Source organism: Thamnophis sirtalis, unplaced genomic scaffold (assembly GCF_051295495.1).
Source record: "Thamnophis sirtalis isolate CommonGarterSnake01/CBP01778 unplaced genomic scaffold, rThaSir2_p1.2 scaffold_4, whole genome shotgun sequence".
Taxonomy (NCBI): domain Eukaryota; kingdom Metazoa; phylum Chordata; class Lepidosauria; order Squamata; family Natricidae; genus Thamnophis; species Thamnophis sirtalis.
Window position 1 is genome coordinate 2,716,647 of NW_028261384.1, and position 18,543 is coordinate 2,735,189.

The 18,543-nt window shown below is 46.8% G+C and overlaps 1 protein-coding gene across 1 annotated transcript in view; it reads right to left on the reverse strand.

The window, feature by feature from the left end:
* The window catches only part of TBRG4 (transforming growth factor beta regulator 4), a 32,615-nt gene that overhangs the window by 13,910 nt on the left and 162 nt on the right, over positions 1 to 18,543 (reverse strand). Inside the window, exons 2-5 of the mRNA XM_087712362.1 lie at positions 10,146 to 10,553; positions 5,246 to 5,569; positions 3,695 to 3,866; positions 1,128 to 1,285 (exon numbers count right to left, since the gene is read on the reverse strand). Of these exons, the coding sequence (XP_087568488.1) occupies positions 1,128 to 1,285; positions 3,695 to 3,866; positions 5,246 to 5,569; positions 10,146 to 10,541 (1,050 nt within the window). The 5' untranslated portion in view covers positions 10,542 to 10,553. The remainder of the gene's footprint in view (positions 1 to 1,127; positions 1,286 to 3,694; positions 3,867 to 5,245; positions 5,570 to 10,145; positions 10,554 to 18,543) is intronic.

The window sequence follows — 18,543 nt, forward strand, 5'->3', positions numbered from 1 at the left end:
CTTAGTGAGCATCTGAGGTTACAACGGCCCTGAAAAAAGTGACTTAGCAATGTGTCTCGCGCTTACGACTGTTGAAGCATCTGGTGATCGAAGTTTGGACATTTGGCAACTGACTCATATTTACAACGGTTGCAGTGTCCCAGGGCCAGGTGATTCCCCTTTTGTGATCTTGTTAACGGGGAAGCCAGATTCACTTAACGGCCGTCTGACTACTTAACAAAACAGGACTTCGCTTAACAACAGTGGCAAGAAAGGCTGGAAAACGGGGCGAAGTTCACTTCAGGTCTCTCTTAGCCACGGAAATGTTGGCCTCAATTGGGGCTGGCTGGGGGATTCTGGGAGTGGAAGTCCTCCCCTCTTAAAGCATCCTGCCTGGGGGATTCTGGGAGTGGAAGTCCTCCCCTCTTAAAGCATTCTGGCTGGGGGATTCTGGGAGTGGAAGTCCTCCCCTCTTAAAGCATAGCTGGCTGGGGGATTCTGGGAGTGGAAGTCCTCCCCTCTTAAAGCATCCTGGCTGGGGGATTCTGGGAGTGGAAGTCCTCCCCTCTTAAAGCATCCTGGCTGGGGGATTCTGGGAGTGGAAGTCCTCCCCTCTTAAAGCATGCTGGATGGGGGATTCTGGGAGTGGAAGTCCTCCCCTCTTAAAGCATCCTGGCTGGGGGATTCTGGGAGTGGAAGTCCTCCCCTCTTAAATCATGATGGCTGGGGGATTCTGGGAGTGGAAGTCCTCCCCTCTTAAAGCATCCTGGATGGGGGATTCTGGGAGTGGAAGTCCTCCCCTCTTAAAGCATCCTGGATGGGGGATTCTGGGAGTGGAAGTCCTCCCCTCTTAAAGCATCCTGGCTGGGGGATTCTGGGAGTGGAAGTCCTCCCCTCTTGAAGTATGTCAACACTGGGTTGGAGGTCTACCATGAGAACCAACACAAACCAAAATCCCGTCTCATCCACCAAGAAGATTCTTCAAGGACCATCCCTGGATCTCTTTCTGTTGACTGGCTGTCTTCCTCTAACCCTGGGATCCACAACCCCAGGACCATGGAATCCTTGGGGAGAGTGCTTGTAACCTGATCCGGAGATCCTTCCCTACCACCACCCGCGTGTCTTCTCCTCCTTTCCCCGGAACTCACCTCAGCAGTGGCCTCGAAGAAAGGCAGGTTCAGCCACTTGAGGTAGGAGAAGGACTTCACGCAACGGACCACGTCGGTGGGAGGCAACTCGGAGACGTGGGGCAGGAGGTCCGCGCAGATCTTCTGGAACATCTGGGTCTGGTGGAAATTGAGCTTCCCTTTTCGCCGGAGAGAGGAGGAGAAGCGGTTGGGACGTCGGGAGAAGAGGAAGCTCGAAAACCACAACGGGCGTGGAGAAAGACCCCGAGGGGGAAGGTCTTTTCAGCAGCCCAAGGTGGCTCCCATCCCTGGTGAGGTTCAGGCCCAACACCTCAAGGTAAGAGATCTGGAAATCCCCCCCTCCCCCTTACATTTCGTAAAATATTAGGCAAACTGAGGGCTCTGGGTGGACCAATAGGGGATGAGGAACCGCAGAGGGTCAGGTCTTCTGTCCTGGCACGAGGGATAATCAAGAAGACCCCGAGATACACCGACTCAGGGCCTCCTGACTCTACGTAGCTCCCGGATATCAGGAAAGGACGCTTGGATCGCCTCGTAGCCTCCGGGTCTAGGTGGCTATGGCTCCCTCTGAGCATGGGGCCCAATCCTCTTGATGGGGGATGATGGGAGTTGGAGTCCAGCCCAGCTGAGAAGCACCGGGAGGGTGCAGACCGAACTCGTATCTGCTATTTCCAATCTAAGCCACTTCCCCTAAATCCCCCCATCTCGCGACGGCCAACGGAAGTCCAAACTCCGCGACCCACCGCTTTCCGTCCACTTGGCAATCATCTCAGAACAGGGGTGATGCCCCCAGCCCCAGTACACATGGTCCTCGCTTAGTGTCCGCTCGTAGTTACAGTAGCACTGAAAAGAAGGGACTTCACGGCCGTTTTTCACACTTATGACCGCCACGTGATCAAAATGCAGGCGCTTGGCCTCCGGCTCGTACTTACGATGGGTCGTAGAGTCCCGGGGAGGGGGAGGGGATGTCATGTGATCCCCTTTGGCAACCTTCCAAAAGAGCAAAGTCAAGGGGGGGAGGGAGAAGAGAAGCCTGATTCGCTTAATGACCGTGTTTGAATCTAAAGGATTCTCTCAACCAATGCAGCTCCAGGGCGAAGCTCACCCCCAATATTTCACTTAGGGACCAAGGTTTTGGTTTCCATTGCTGTCATCACCTGACGACGGCGGGGGTTTCCCTTAACAACGGCAGAAAAGAAAGGGGGGTGCCGTGGGGACAAAGCCCACTTGACAACGGTCTCACTTAGCGACAGAAAGGTTGACCTCGATTACGATTATCGTAAATGGGGAAATAGCTCTGTAGTCTAAACGTCTCCTGGGCTTTTAAGGCCCGGGAAAAAGAGTCCTTGACTTACAATGCTTCATTCAGTGACCGTCTGAAATCGCAACGTGGCACGACAAAACCGCACTCAACTAAGCCGCTCCCGATTAAACTGCGTCACTGACGTCATCAACAGGGCGAAAACAGCGAGCGCGGAGAAAGAAGGGCCCTTTAAATAGCGCTTTGAAAGCAAGCCGATTCAACTTAAGGTAAGGGTTAGGTTTAGGGTTAGGTTTAGGGTTAGGTTAAGGGTTAGGGTTAGGTTAAGGGTTAGGGTTAGGGTTAGGTTTAGGGTTAAGTTAAGGGTTAGGGTTAGGTTTAGATTAAGAGTTAGGGTTAGGTTAAGGGTTAGGGTTAGATTAAGGGTTAGCTTTAGGGTTAGCTTTAGGGTTAGGTTTAGGTTAAGGGTTAGGGTGAGGTTTAGGGTTAGGTTAAGGGTTAGGTTTAGGTTAAGGGTTAGGTTTAGGGTTAGGTTAAGGATTAGGGTTAGGATTAGGTTTAGGGTTAGGATTAGGGTTAGGTTAAGGGTTAGGATTAGGGTTAGGGTTAGGTTAAGGTTTAGGATTAGGTTTAGGGTTAGGTTAAGGGTTAGGGTTAGGTTTAGGGTTAGGTTAAGGGTTAGGTTTAGGTTAAGGGTTAGGATTAGGGTTAGGATTAGGTTAAGGGTTAGGGTTAGGATTAGGTTTAGGGTTAGGGTTAGGTTAAGGGTTAGGATTAGGATTAGGTTTAGGTTAAGGGTTAGGTTTAGGATTAGGTTGAGGGTTAGGTTGAGGGTTAGGTTAAGGGTTAGGGTTAGGTTTAGGGTTAGGTTTAGGGTTAGGTTAAGGGTTAGGGTTAGGTTTAGGGTTAGGTTGAGGGTTAGGTTGAGGGTTAGGTTAAGGGTTAGGGTTAGGTTTAGGGTTAGGTTGAGGGTTAGGTTGAGGGTTAGGTTAAGGGTTAGGGTTAGGTTTAGGGTTAGGTTAAGGGTTAGGTTAAGGGTTAGGGTTAGGTTTAGGGTTGGGTTAGGTTTAGGTTTAGGGGGGTTAGGTTTAGGGGTTAATTTTAGGTTTAGCGTTTACAGCGTGCTTCTGTCTCCATGCTGTTGTCGCCCTGTTGATGATGTCAGCTACGCAGTTTCGTCAAGCGCGGTTTAGTCGAACACGGTTTTGTGGTGGAACCAAATCGCAACGGGGCCAGAAAAAAAACAACACACAAACGACGACTCAGCACCGCAACGAGGCGCTCAGAAACGGATCAGATCGCTCACCGAAGGCAAAAGCCAAATCCAGGAGGATATCCGGCTGGACGGCGAAATGCTTCTGGACAAAATGGTAGGAGATGGCTCGGAGAACCGGCAAAGAGCGCAGGTTTTGTTGGGCCAGGACGATGGCAACCCTCCGGATGTCCTCGGGAGAGAAGTGGGCGGCCAGCTCCAGGCTCTGCGGGGGTGGAGGGGGTGGAGAAGGGGAGATCCGTTTAGCGTCAGGAGCAAAGAGGGCTGAGAGGAAGGGGTGGGGCTGAGAGGAAGGGGTGGGGGGGAGAGGCAGGGGGACGGGGGACAGAGAGAGGATGGAAAGGGGCAGGGGGGGGAAGCATAAGGTAGGAGGGAAGCAGGGGGTGTGGAAAAGAGGAGGAGGAAGAGGGGGTTCTCAGTGGTCTCCGAGCTTGGTGGGTTTCCTTGCAGATGTCTCACAACCCAGCTAGGGAACCTCATCAGTGCTTCAAGAGAAAGGAGTTTCCAGGGAAAAGGGAGGAGGGGGAAGAGAAAGAGGGAAAGGAGGAGGAAGAGGAGGATGAAAGGAAGGGAGGGAGGGAGGAAGGAAAGGACAGTGATGCTCTCAGCTGAGTGGTTTTCTTGCACGTCTCATGACCTAACTAAGTAATATTATCAGTTCTGGAAGGGAGGGGGGGTTTGAAGAGAGGAGGAGGAGGGGGAGGAAAAGGAGGAGGGCAGCTGTGAGATTCTCAGTGGTCACTGAGCTAGATGGGGGTTGTTGCAGATGTTTCAGGACCCAGGAAACGTTAGAAGGGAGAGGAGTTTTCAGGGAATTTCCCTTGATTCGAGTATTGTTTCCCACTTGATGGTTTGTCTGGTGTTAATCCCTGCTTATCTGTCTTTCTCTTTCCACTGGGGTTCTTGGTGCCCTCGGAATTTTGTGGGTTGTCTTGCAGATGTTTCAGAAGCTCAGAAAGCATCGAGGACCCCACTGTCGCCCTCCTTTTCTGTTCCATAAATCCCACTTCGCTCTAGCACTGATGATGTTCCCTAGTTGGATCATGAAACGTCTGCCGGAAAACCTCCAAGCTCAGAGAGCACCCAGGACCCTCACAGTCCTCCTCTCCTCTTTCTGAAGAGCTGAGGTGGCGCAGTGGTTAGGGTGCAGTACTGCAGGACACTTCAGCTGACTGTTAACTGCAGTTCAGCGGTTCAAATCTCACCGGCTCAAAGGTTGACTCAGCTTTCCATCCTTCCGAGGTGGCTAAAATGAGGACCCAGATTGTTGGGGGCAAATATGCTGACTCTGTAAACCGCTTAGAGAGGGCTGAAAGCCCTATGAAGCGGTATATAAGTCTAACTGCTATTGCTATTTCTCCTATTTCTCTTCCTTCCCTCCCTTCCAGCACTGATGATGTTCCCCAGTTCGGTCATGAGACATATGCAAGAAGACCGCCGAAGTCAGAGAGCATGGAGGACCCCTCCATCCTCTTCCTCCCACTCCTTTCCAGAAATCCCACATCTTTACAGCACTGATGGAATCGCCTAATCGGGTCCCAAAACATCCGTCAGAACTCCCCCCCCCCCCCCAAGCCATATCACCTTGTCCTCCAGTCGCTCCCGGAACTGTGGCGAGAGGTACCCCTGTTTGGCCATGAGCATGGCGATGGTGTTTGCGTCTGCGATCTCGGCCCAACGCATCTCCAGCTGGGCGAAAAGCTCGGTCAGCAGCTCGTGAGGTGTCTCCTTAGGGATGTAAGTGGCCAGGTAGGTGGCCAAGGACGCCAGGCGCCGGTAAGAGAGTTCACGCAGGCGCCAGCGCAGCTCCTGCTCGGCCGAACGCAGCTCCGTCTGCTGGGGTTTGACTCCCAAAAAATAAAGACTCTTCAGGAGGTTGATCAACACCGTTTGATGGATCTTGGAGGACTGTGGGCGGGAGAGGCGCAGAGTATTATTTATTTATTTTTTTAAAAATTACCTTTATCCAATTTCTTTTTTTGCTGTTCGTACTTGGCTGGCGACAGCTTTGTATAGCAACCCTTGGCTGAGAAAAAAACAGGATCGAGCCTAGCTAAGATAGGACTAGAACTCACTGTCGCCTGGTGATAGGCCCAAAGTCACCCAGCTGGCTTTCAAATTTCAAGTTTAATTTTATTTATAGGCCGCCCAATCCCGAGCGGCTTACAGAGAGGGGAAAGAAAAAAATAAATAAAAGAAAATTAAAATAAAATAGATAAGTTTAAAAACAATACAAATACATTCATTTCAGTCGGGGCTGGACCTCGACTTTCATTCCTAAGGCGGGCCTAGAACTCCCAATCTCCTGGTAGATTGGCCCAAAGTCACCCAGCCGGTTTCCATGCCTACGGCGGGACTAGAACTCATTGTCTCCTGGTGATTGGCCCAATGTCACCCAGCCAGGTTTCCTGCATAAGGCAGGATTAGAACTCCCAGTCTCCTGGTTTTATAGGCCAGCGCCTTAACCACTACGCGAGGTGGCGCAATGGGTAGAGTGCAGTACTGCAGGCCACTTCAGCTGACTGCTAGTTCAGCAGTTCAGGGGTTCAAATCTCACCGGCTCAGGATTGACTCAGCCTTCCATCCTTCCGAGGTGGGTGAAATGAGGACCCGGATTGTTGTTGGGGGCAATATGCTGACTCTGTAAACCGCTTAGAGAGGGCTGAAAGCCCTATGAAGCGGTATATAAGTCTAACTGCTATTGCTATTGCTAACTGGCTCTACACACAAAGAGGGGGTGCTTTTTGCCACTATGTCCATATACACCCCGATAGGAAGCTAGTGAGCAGGCATGGATTCTACCTACGGTTCTTTCCCCTCCTGAGGAAAAACGGGCTCACGAGTGAAGGTATTCCCCCCTTAGTAACTGCCAAGCTCAACGACTTTTCAATGTTACCAATCGGGCTCGGAAAAAGAACTTTACGACCAGCGGGTGCATTTCAACCTCCTCAGTGTCCCTCAGCTACGCGCTCCCTGTTGCCGTCACAGTTTGGAGAGAAAGGGATTTGCAGAGTTTGGAGAGAAAGGGATCACAAGAGAGCAGGGACACAAATGGCAATACACGTGTGCTACGCAAACAATTCAGTGTATCTCCTATCATGAGCCTTCTTCTTACTCCATCTATCATGGGATGGATTTCAGCTCCTGAATCTTCCGGTCACCAATTCTGGAAGCTGGAATCCGCCCATGCTGGCTGTGGAGTTCTGGACCTTGAAGTCCACCTATCTTAAAAGTTGCCACGTTGAAAAAACATGTACTAAAGCAGTGTTTCTCAACCTTGGCAACTTGAAGATGTCTGGACTTCAACTCCCAGAATTCCCCAGCCAGCATTCGCTGGCTGGGGAATTCTGGGAGTTGAAGTCCAGACATCTTCAAGTTGCTAAGGTTGAGAAACACCATACTGAAGTCTATCTTCACCACAAAACTTTAAAGATATCACTTCTTTAAGATATCTGATGGGGCAATGTTGCCTCCAAGACATTAGAGATGGCCCATGGTTGAGCAGAAAGCTGATGACGAGTTGTATCCTAGTTCATGTAAGGTAACTAGCATCCTTGGGTTAAACTTTCTCCGCCAGGATAGCTCCGTTTCCATCCAGGAAGTGTCCTTCAGGATGAAAAAGGCATCTGATAGGATTGAGACTCCCAATCCGAACTCTTCTAGGTACATATCTAAACTTGCCTTCTTCTGGCCCGGAGAGATTCCCTACCAGGAGATACAGTGTTCTATCAAGGACACCCAGAGGCTCGTGAGCACAAAGATACCTACAACTACCTCCTTGTGTTTAAAATTTCTCTGTCAAGAGAGATCCGTTCTTGCTCGGCAAGCATCTTTCAGGACGAAAAAGGCATCTGACAGGGTCGAGAGTTCCAATTCAAACTCAGCCTCATACCGTATTTTTCGGAGTATAAGACGCACCTTTTCCCCTCAAAAAAGAGGCTGGGCATGTGTCTCATACACTGAATACGGCAGTGCCTCCGCCCCCTTCACTAAAATGGCCATGCATGGCTTTAAGGAGGTTTTCAGAGAGCTCCTGGGGGCTGGGGAGGGAAGAAATGAGCAAAAAACAGGGCGTTTTTTTGCCCCCGCCCCCATCAGCACCCTACAAGGCCTCCTAAGGGCTATTCATGCCCTTCTTTTGAAAAAAAAAAAAAGCAGGCCCGTTTTTGAGTTTTCCTCTTCAAAACCTTGCTGCGTTGGTGCAACACTGGAAGAAGGAAGATTTGCCTACTGTTCAAGAACGGACACTGAAAGTAACAAACCTAGCAGAGATGGCTAAAATATCTGCATATCGCAAGGACGACTCAAACGAGAGATATAAACTGGAGTGGAGAAGATGGATTGACTATATTCAAAATAAATACGGGACTAAGAAATTCCAGTTAGTTTATGACTGAAGAAGCAAGGAATGCTATAATCTGTTTAGAGCTAGCCTAACAAAAGAGGAGTTAAAGCTCAAGTGAAAGATGTTATTAACTTTTTAAAAAGTTTGTTTTAGAACATCTTTGTTAAAGATTTATACCCCGTATTGGTTGTGGGAAGCCGGGAGGGGGGGGGGGAGGTTGGGGAGGGGTTTGGGGGGGGGGAAGGGAAGTAAATATTTGTAAAAGTTTGTTTTTCAAAATTTTCATTCAAAAAAGAAGAAGAAAAAAACCTTGCTGCGTTCTATACTCCGAAAATTACGGTATCTAGGTCTCCTTTCCCAGCTGTTGCAATTGGTTAAGCACCCCGACAGCTTCGGCTCTAATTGCGCCTGAACCGTTACGGAGACCATAAAAGTGTTTTTTTTTTAAATTAATAATCTCAAGTCAATGATTTGGGTTGTTGCTGAGGAAGTATTGTCGGCTGTGAACCGCGCATCTCTATCTTTCTATCTATCTATCTATTATCTATCTATCTATCATCTATCTATCTATCTATCTATCTATCTATCTATCATCTATCTATCTATCTATCTATCTATCTACAGTATCTATCTATCTATCTATCTATCTATCTATCTATCTATCTATCTATCATCTATCTATCTATCTATCTATCTATCTATCATCTATCTATCTATCTATCTATCTATCTATCTACAGTATCTATCTATCATCTATCTATCTATCTATCTATCTATCTATCTATCTATCTACAGTATCTATCTATCTATCTATCTATCTATCTACAGTATCTATCTATCTATCTATCTATCTATCTATCTATCTATCTATCTATCTACAGTATCTATCTATCTATCTATCTATCTATCTATCATCTATCTATCTATCTATCATCTATCTATCTATCTATCTATCTATCTATCTATCTATCTACAGTATCTATCTATCATCTATCTATCTATCTATCTATCTATCTATCTATCTATCTATCTATCTACAGTATCTATCTATCTATCTATCTATCTATCTATCTATCTATCTATCTATCTATCTATCTACAGTATCTATCTATCATCTATCTATCTATCTATCTATCTATCTATCTATCTACAGTATCTATCTATCTATCTATCTATCTATCTATCTATCTATCTATCTATCTATCTATCTATCTACAGTATCTATCTATCATCTATCTATCTATCTATCTATCTATCTATCTATCTATCTATCTACAGTATCTATCTATCTATCTATCTATCTATCTATCTACAGTATCTATCTATCTATCTATCTATCTATCATCTATCTATCTATCTATCTATCTATCTATCTATCTATCTATCTATCTATCTATCTACAGTATCTATCTATCATCTATCTATCTATCTATCTATCTATCTATCTATCTATCTATCTATCTATCTATCTATCTATCTATCTATCTATCTACAGTATCTATCTATCTATCTATCTATCTATCTATCTATCTATCTATCTATCTATCTATCTATCTATCTATCTATCTATCTATGTATCTACAGTATCTATCTATCTATCTACAGTATCTATCTATCTATCTATCTATCTATCTATCTATCTATCTATCTATCTATCTATCTAATCACCCAGACTGCCAAGCGGACGAATGTTTATGCAGATGTTGAAAGAGGATTAAGAGGGCAGCAACACATCAACTTGAGGATGGGAGACCCTCAGTGGGGTGGGCAAACTTGCTAGCTTACGTTTTGTAAAAATTTTCCCTACCCTCCCTGACTAAAACAACTGTCAGCACGGGGACTCTTGCTGTGACTCGACAGGGGAGGGAAACTCTCACTGGTTACAGGCAGGGCTGATATCAAAAGCCTGCCACAGCCATGGAGAAAATGAGTCTCCCATACGGAGTAGTACAATGGCAACAGAGGAGAGGGTAGAAAGTAACTCTGTTAATCTGAGTTGGAAGCGACCTTGTAGGTCATCTAGTCCAACCCCCCCGCCAAAGGAGACCCGAGGTGGCGCAGTGGTTAAATGCAGCACCGGAGAGGCCTCCTACCAGGGGATACAGCAGGTCCCGAATACGAGGAGACCCACAACCTTACCTCCTTGTACGTGCGATGGAGCAGCTGTTGGAAGCGTTTATCCTTCAAGATGTCCGCGTGGTCGAGTTTCAGCTGTGAGGCCAGATGGGACAATCGCGTGATCATGAGGGCGGCCTGGTTCCCGCTGAGGTCCTGCAGATGCTCGGGAGAAAGGAGCTCCTCCACGCTGGATGAAGCCATGATGAGGTCTTCCCACCTGGTGGGTTTCTCCAGGGGTTTGCCCTCCAGCTCCTTCGCGCAGAGGTTGTCTGCCACTTGCGAGAGGTTGTAAGTGGTCATGGGGGCGAAGGGCGGCCTGCTTGGGCGCATGGCGTTGGTCAACTGGCCAGCTTGGAGGGCCAAGGGAGAGAAGGTTCGGCAGAGCCAATAGCAGCGGTGCATCAGCCTGGCCGCCATTTTGTTGGGGGTCTGCAGGGAAGAGGAGAGAGGAGAAAAGTACATGGTTGTTGTTGCTGGTCCCTTGACTATCAATCCCGGGATGGCAAGTCACTTGTATATAAACAGAGAGCAAATCCCAATTCCTCTTAGACCCGATGACGTTCCCTACATGGGTCATGAGACGTCTGCAAGGAAACCCCCCCAGCTCAGAGAGCACCAAGGACCCCACAGTCCTTCCTCCTCCTCTCCACAACCCCCCTTCCTAGTTGGGTCATGAGGCATCTGCAAGCAATCTACCAAGCTGAGAAAAACAGGGACAACCCCTCCCCCCACCCGTCTTCTCCCTAACCCTCCTCTCCATAAAGCCCCCCTACTGCAACGTGCTCTACATGGGGCAGCCCTTGAAGAGTATTCGGAGACTTCAGCTTGTCCAGAATGCAGCCGCGCGAGCGATCGTGGCTGCACCTCGGTACACCCACGTTACACCTATCCTCCGCGAGCTGCACTGGCTGCCTATTGGTCTCCGGATATGCTTCAAGGTGCTAGTCGTCACTTTTAAAGCCCTACATGGTATCGGACCTGGGTACTTGAGAGTCCGCCTCCTGCCAATTACCTCCCTACGACCAATTAGATCCCACAGATTAGGCCTCCTCCGAATTCCATCAACTAGCCAGTGTCGACTGTCGACTGTCGACCCCCCGGGGGAGGGCCTTCTCTGTGGCTGCTCCGGCCCTCTGGAACGAGCTCCCCGTGGAGATTCGAACCCTCGCCACCCTCCAGGCCTTCCGCAAAGCCCTTAAAATCTGGCTGTTCCGACAGGCCTCAGGCTAAAGAGCTTTTGCCCCCCTCCTCGAATGGTATGGTTGTTGTGTGTTTTAAATTGTGTACTGTTATGTTTGTCTTTTTTATCCCCTGTCTGTACCCCTTTCCCTGACTTGAATTGTGAGCCGCCCTGAGTCCCCTTCGGGGAAAAGGGCGGCATAGAAATATAATAAATCCAATCCAATCCCTCAATCAGAATGGAGCTGGAAGGGACCTTGGAGGTCTTCTAATCCAACCCCCTGCCTAAGCAGGGGATAATATATCATTTCAGATAGTTGGTTGCTACCCAGTTAGGGCAATGAAAGGAAGGAAACAAACCAAGGACCCATCATTTTGGCCCTGAGCTACAAACATCGGCCTTTATAGATAGGTGGATGTCCAGTGTTTTCTTAAAAGCTCTCCAGGGATGGAGCAAACACAATTTCTGGAGGCAAGCTGTTCCATTGGTTAATTCTCTCTATTGTTAGGAAGTTTCTCCTCAACTCCCAAGTTGCTTCACTGCTCTGTTAGTTTCCATCTGTTGTTTCTTACGTTCTGGTGCTTTGGAAAATTAAGTGGACCCTCTCAATTATTCCTGATTGTACTGTTATAGAGAATAACTTGATTTTGTACTTAACAATGGCAGCAAGACTGTTGGTGGCGCAATACTGGAAGAAGGAAGATTTGCCTACTATTCAAGAATGGGCATTGAAAGTAACAAACCTAGCAGAGATGGCTAAAATATCGGCATATCTCAAGGACCATTCCAATGAAAGATATAAATTGGAGTGGAGAAGATGGATTGACTATACTCAAAATAAATATGGGACTAAGAAATTCCAGTTAGTTTATGACTGAAGAAGCAAGGAATGCTATAATCTGTTTAGAGCTAGCCTAACAAAAGAGGAGTTAAAGCTCAAATGAAAGATGATACTAACTTTTTTTTTAAAGTTTATTTCAGAATATTTTTGTTAAAGATTTATACCTTGTATTGGTTCTGGGAAGTCGGGGGAGGGAGGTTTGGGGGGGGTGGGGAGGGGAGGGGGAGGGAAGTAAATATTTGTAAAAGGTTTTTTTTCCCCAAAAAATTTTCAATTAAAAAAAAAAAGAAAATTAAGTGGATCCCATCTTCTATGGAGGGGAGGGGTGGTGGTAATTCCATGGTCCAGGATCCCAAGCCAAAAATTTGGCTTCTTCCTCGAAGTTCCAAAGCCTCGCGTGGGTATATGTAGGGTTTTCAAGCCGACAATTGGGAAGCTTATCCTAAGTTCCCAAGCCTAAAGTGGGTTTCTCGTGTGATTCCCAAGCCAAAGTCCGTACCATTTGTATAAACTGCCAAATTCCAGCGATCGCTTATGTATTATTGAATTTACCTGCCACGTTCTTTAGCGGGGCTTCTGGGAATCGAACCTGTCGATGTGACTGAAGGCGCTGTAAGCACACAAGCAAGATGTGAAACAGATCCACCGGTGTCACCATTCGGCCAATTGATGGTCGCTGGAGGCTGGCTGAAGCAGCTAGAGCAGTGTTTCTCAACCTTGGCGACTTTTAAGTCCGGTGGACTTCAACTCCCAGAATCCCCCAGCCAGCACAGCTGTGCTGGCTGGGGGATTCTGGGAGTTGAAGTCCACAGGACTTAAAAGCCACCAAGGTTGAGAAACACTGAGCTAGAGGGTTTAGCCGTGCCACCAATTCCATCGCACGCTTTGGTGAAACAAAAATCACCTGGTGAAAAACGTTGTTAAGATGTGAATGAGTGACTGAATTCACATTAGGCTGCTTCGTGATTTATTTACATTTTTGAAGCCTGGGTCGGAACAGAAAAGATGTTTGGCGGATTTCTGGATCCACGTCTTATTTGCGGGGCCTTCGGTCAGGTCGAACAGGTTCAATTCCCAGAAGCGACGCTGAAGAACGTGGCACGTAAATTCAATATTAAATACTAAAGCAGTCACTGGAATTTGGCAGTTCATGCGAACACATGGCTCGGCTCGGGAACCATATGAGATGCCCACTTTAGGCTTGGAAACCCAGGACAAGCTGACCAGTTCGGCATCTTGGCGACTGGGCAAATATACCCACACAAGGCTTTGGAACCTCGAGGAAGACGTCAAACTGCAGGCTGGGGATCCTGAACCGAGAAACCCACCCGTGGCTGGTAATGCACGGCTATTGGACATGGTGAAGGGATTTCCTGGCTCAAGTGCCTGAACTGGTTGTGACAATGTCACCATGGACCAACGCAATATGATAGTAGTAATGATCGTGACCCGTCAAAAGCGCGGAGGACAAAATCGCGCTCGACGAAAGCGCGCATGTGACGTCATCACAGCGCGACGAAAAAAATTAAAAATTGAAATAAAATTAAAATTAAAGCAAGCCGATTCACATAAAGGTAAGGGTTAGGGTTAGGGTTAGGGTTAGGGTTCGGTTAAGGGTTAGGGTCAGGTTTAGAGCGTTAGCGTTAGGTTTAGCGTTAGGTTAAGGGTTAGTGTTAGGTTAAGGGTTAGGTTAAGGGTTAGGTTTAGGGTTAGATTTAGGGTTAGGTTAAGGGTTAGGTTTAGGGTTAGGTTTGGGGGGGTTAGGATAAGGTTTTCGCTTTATTTTAACATTTTTCGATCACAGCGCGATGTTTTCGTTGCACTGTGATGACGTCAAATGCACGCTTTCGTCGAGCGCGATTTTGTCCTCCGCGATTTTGTGGTGGAACCAGTAATGATGTCCACATAAATTAAACAAGACGAAACAATAATAGAATGGATGTGACGCTGTGGCATACAACGCCCTCTACTTTGCCCCTATTTTTAGGGCTTTAAACATCAGAGATGAAACACCAGCCCTACTTTTTTAGGGGGTTTGAAACATGCTCTTTCTAATTAGGATGATTTAACAGAGTTTCCAGGCGGCCCCCCCTTTTTTTTTGGGTAAAAGCGGGCTGAAAATAACCTATTTTGGGTGTTTTTACAAAAACCGTCAACTTTACATCCGATTCGTGAGCTATTGAAAAGCAGTAGAGTGAAATTTTATGCTTGAAAATCTTGTGTTGCTGGGTTATCGCGCACAAAGTTTCATGCTTCTCATACCTTCCCTTCCAGATATAAGAAGCCAAACTTTAGCCTTTTTTTTTTTCATGCCACAGTCATTTTTGGCCAACTTTGCTCCAAATTATTTAAGATAGAAATCCGCTCGTGCGAATGTTTTTTATTATTTTGTTTAAAAGAGCACAACAAGTTGTGCAATATGGCCAAGTTTTGTTTCTCTCAAGAAAATATGGCCAGAGATATTAGGACTCAAAGTTGCTGAAACCTCAGAGTCATACTGTCAAAGGCTACTGCGGTATGGGGTGAAACAAATGGCTGAATCTCCACAAGTGTGGCACGACAAAACCGCGCTAGTCAAAATCGCGGCGATAAAATCGCGGCGCTAAAGCCGCGATGTCATCACCGCGCGTCATCACCGCCACGACAACAGTGCGGCAACAGAAGGGCGCTTTAAAACGGCGCTGCGGCAGAAAGCCAACTTCAATTAAGGTAAGGGTTAGGATTAGGTTTAGGGGTTTGTTTTAGGGTTAGGGTTAGGTTTAGGGTACTGAGTGCTTTGGAATGCGCGATTTTGACCTCCGCGATTATGTCATCGCGGTAGGGTCGCGTTTTTCCTTAGCGCTTAGAACGGCGCGAATTAGTCTTCGCGCTTATGTCTCCGCGGATAAGGGCTTCGCGGATTTGTGGTAGAACCCTCCACAAGTATTGCAAGTATTTCATCTGTAAATGTAACACTTATCCAATGTTCAATGGGGATGTGCGTGCATGTTCACACCCAATTTCATCGAAATCCATGATGGTTTGAGCTGGGCGCCTCAAACCACTTGACACGGAATGACCCCGGGGCAGCCCCTCGAATACTGGAATCCCGCTATCATGTCCCGCTCACTCCTTCTTTTCTCAATTCCTGCAACCGTTCTTCGTATGTTTTAATCTCCGGCCTTTAATAATCTTAGTTGCTCTTCTTTGCACTTTTTCCAAAGTCTCGACATCTTTTCTGTAATGTGGTGACCAAAATTTAGACACAATATTCCAGGTGTGCCTAAGGGCTTTACAAAGCAGCATTAGTACTTCTTGTGATTTTGATTTTATGACTCTGTTTATGTAACCAAGGATTTGTGATAGCTTCTCCGGCTGCCTCTCCACACAGATGGCTCAGGTTTAAGCTGTCATCCACTAAGACTCCGAGGTCCTAGTATCTCTTACTGGTAGCCAAGTTTCACCTAATCTAGCAATAGCAGTTAGACTTATATATCGCTTCAAAGGGCTTTCAGCCCTCTCTAAGCGGTTTACAGAGTCAGCATTATTGCCCCCACAGTCTGGGTCCTCATTTCACCCACCTCGGAAGGATGGAAGGCTGAGTCAACCTTGAGCCGGTGAGATTTGAACCGCTGAACTGCAGATAGCAGTCAGCTGAAGTGGCCTGCAGTATCTAACCAAAGGTACAAGTACATATAAGCAATATACAGTAGCACAAACTGGTAAGATTTTGGAAATGGAAGAGAAGGAGGAATTTCATTTCAGCCCTATTGAGTTGAGTAGGATCTCCTGCTCGGGAAGGTGGTTGGACTAGATGACCTCCAAGGCTCCTTCCAACTGTCATTCCCTGATTCTGTAAGGATCTCCTGCTTGAGTAGGGGGTTGGGCTAGGTGACCTCCAAGTCCCTTCCAACTAAGGGCAACCTCTCGAATACTGCAATACTGCTATCATGTTCCACCTAGTCCTTTTTAACTAGCCGTTTCTTCCGGTTTTACTCTCCAGGCCTTTAATCATCTTAGTTGCTCCTCTCTGCACTTTTTCCAAAGTCTCAACATATTTTTTTGTTACCAAAAGTCGACGTAGTATTACAGGTGGGGCCTTACTATGGCTTTACAAAGCAGTAGTAATAGAATAGAATAAGTTGGAAGGGACCTTGGAGGTCTTCTAGTCCAACCTCCTGGTGAGTTCCCCATTTATCTCCTCGTCCTAGTCACTGATGATGTTGAGGAGTCCTGGGCCCAAAACAGAGCCTTGGGGTCCCCCACTGCATACTTCCCTCCATGTAGATGCAGCTCCATTGAGGACGACACGTTAAGTGCGGTTGGTCAGCCAGTTACGAATCCACCTGGTGGTGATGCTGTCTAATCCACATTCTTCTACTTTATCTAGTAGTAGGTTATGTTCTACTTTATCAAAAGCCTTACTGAAGTCCAAGTAAACTATATCGACGGCATTCCTCTGGTCCACTAATTTTGTCACTTTGTCAAAGAATGCAATAAGATTAGTCTGGCATGATCTGTTTTTAACAAACCCATGTTTGCTTTTGGCTATTGCTTTGTTTACTTCTGGGTGTTCGCGAATTCGTTGCTTGATTATCTTTTCCAGGATCTTTCCTGGTATTGAGGTCAGGTTGATAGGTCTATAATTTCCTGGATCTATTTTTTTTTACCTTTTTTGAAGATGGGAACTACATCAGCTCTTTTCTAGTCCTCTGGCAGTTCCCCGGTGCTCCAGGATCTCTGAAAGATATAGTTCAGGGGTTCTGAGATCTCGTCTGCCAGTTCCTTCAGAACCCTGGGGTGTAATCAGTCCGGTCCTGGTGATTTGAACTCATCTAGGGTAGACAGGTGCTCACTTACCGTTTTCTTCCTTATTTCAATTTGTGTTCCTAATCTGATTTTTCTGGTGCTGTTTTTGGTAGGTTGGACTGTTTTATCCTTTGTATAAAGACAGATGCAAAACATGAGTTAAGTAGTTCTGCTTTCTCCCTGTTGCTTGTCACCTTTTTGCCATTTTCTCCCCGCAATGGACCAATTGTTTCCTTAACTTTTTTCTTGTTTTTAAACATGTTGCAAGAAACTTTTTTTTGTTATTTTTTACTTTTGTGGCAAGCCTTTCTTCATTGTGAGCCTTAGCTTTCCTCACTTCATCTTTACAGGCTCGGGCTATTTGCTGATATTCTGCCTTAGTTATGTGTCCCCCTTTCCACTTTTTATATATCCTTTTCGTCTTTCAATTTGTCAGAGAGTTCTTTATGCAGCCATGCTGGTTTCTTTTGGGAGCTGTTATTTTTCTTCTTCATTGGCACTGTGCTAGACTGGGCTTTTATAATCTCACTTTTCAAAATTTCCCAAGCTTCTTGAGTTGTTTTCCCCTTGAGGATTCTCACCCATGGAATCCTTCCCAAGCTCTGATTGAAATTAGCTCTCTTAAAATCCAAGCCTCTAGTTTGACTTTGTTCTACTATTTGTGCTTGCATAATGTTGAATTCCAATATTGCATGATCACTTGCCCCCAGGGTTCCTATGGCTTCAACACCTTCTATCATTCCCTTCCTTTCCTTAATACTTCACATGATTTTGATTCTATGCCTCTCTATATAACTAATGATCGTCTTTGCTTTTTAGGTAGTAAAATATAGGTAGAACTATTTGTTTAGGAACCAACAGCACTGAAAAAAAATGACTTACGACCGATTATCATACTTATGACCATTGCAGCATCCCCATGGTCATATGATCCTAGTTTGGACGCTTGGCAACCGGTTTGTGTCCCAGGGGTCATGTTGATCTGCTTTTGCAAACTTCTCCTCGCAAAGTCCCCGGGGAAGCCCAATTCACTTAACATTGTGTTACTATTAACAACAGCGGCAATTCACAACAACCGTGGCAAGCAAGGTCGTAAAAACAGGGCAAAACTCACTTAACGACGCTCTCGCTCAGGAACAGAAGTTTTGGGGTGCGACTGCGGTTGTACATCCTGGACCACGATCCAAGCCCATAATTCCCCCCACCCTGATAAGCAAAGCTAGGCTGTGGTCCTCGACATACGACCACAATGGAACCCAAGATTTTTTAGCGCTGTAACTTTGAAAGGGCACTAAACGTAATGTCATAAAGACGAGTTGTAATGAACAATGGCTAAGCAAAGCAGTCGTTCAGTCAACTCTGCCTCGTTTTACGACCTGGATTGATACAGTCGTTAAGCGAATCCGGGACAACCGCTCTGCGAGAGGCCTGGACTGGATGGCCTCGGGATGCCTCCCCATTCCAGGATCGGCTTCCCCGTGGCCAGCATTGAGGCCCCGTGCCTCTGGGCGACAGTGATGGGCTATGTAGTCCAAGGAAAAGGAGACCAGCCCGTGGTTTTCGCACTGACAAGGGAGATGAACGGACGGCCTGCCTCATTCCGGCCTGTT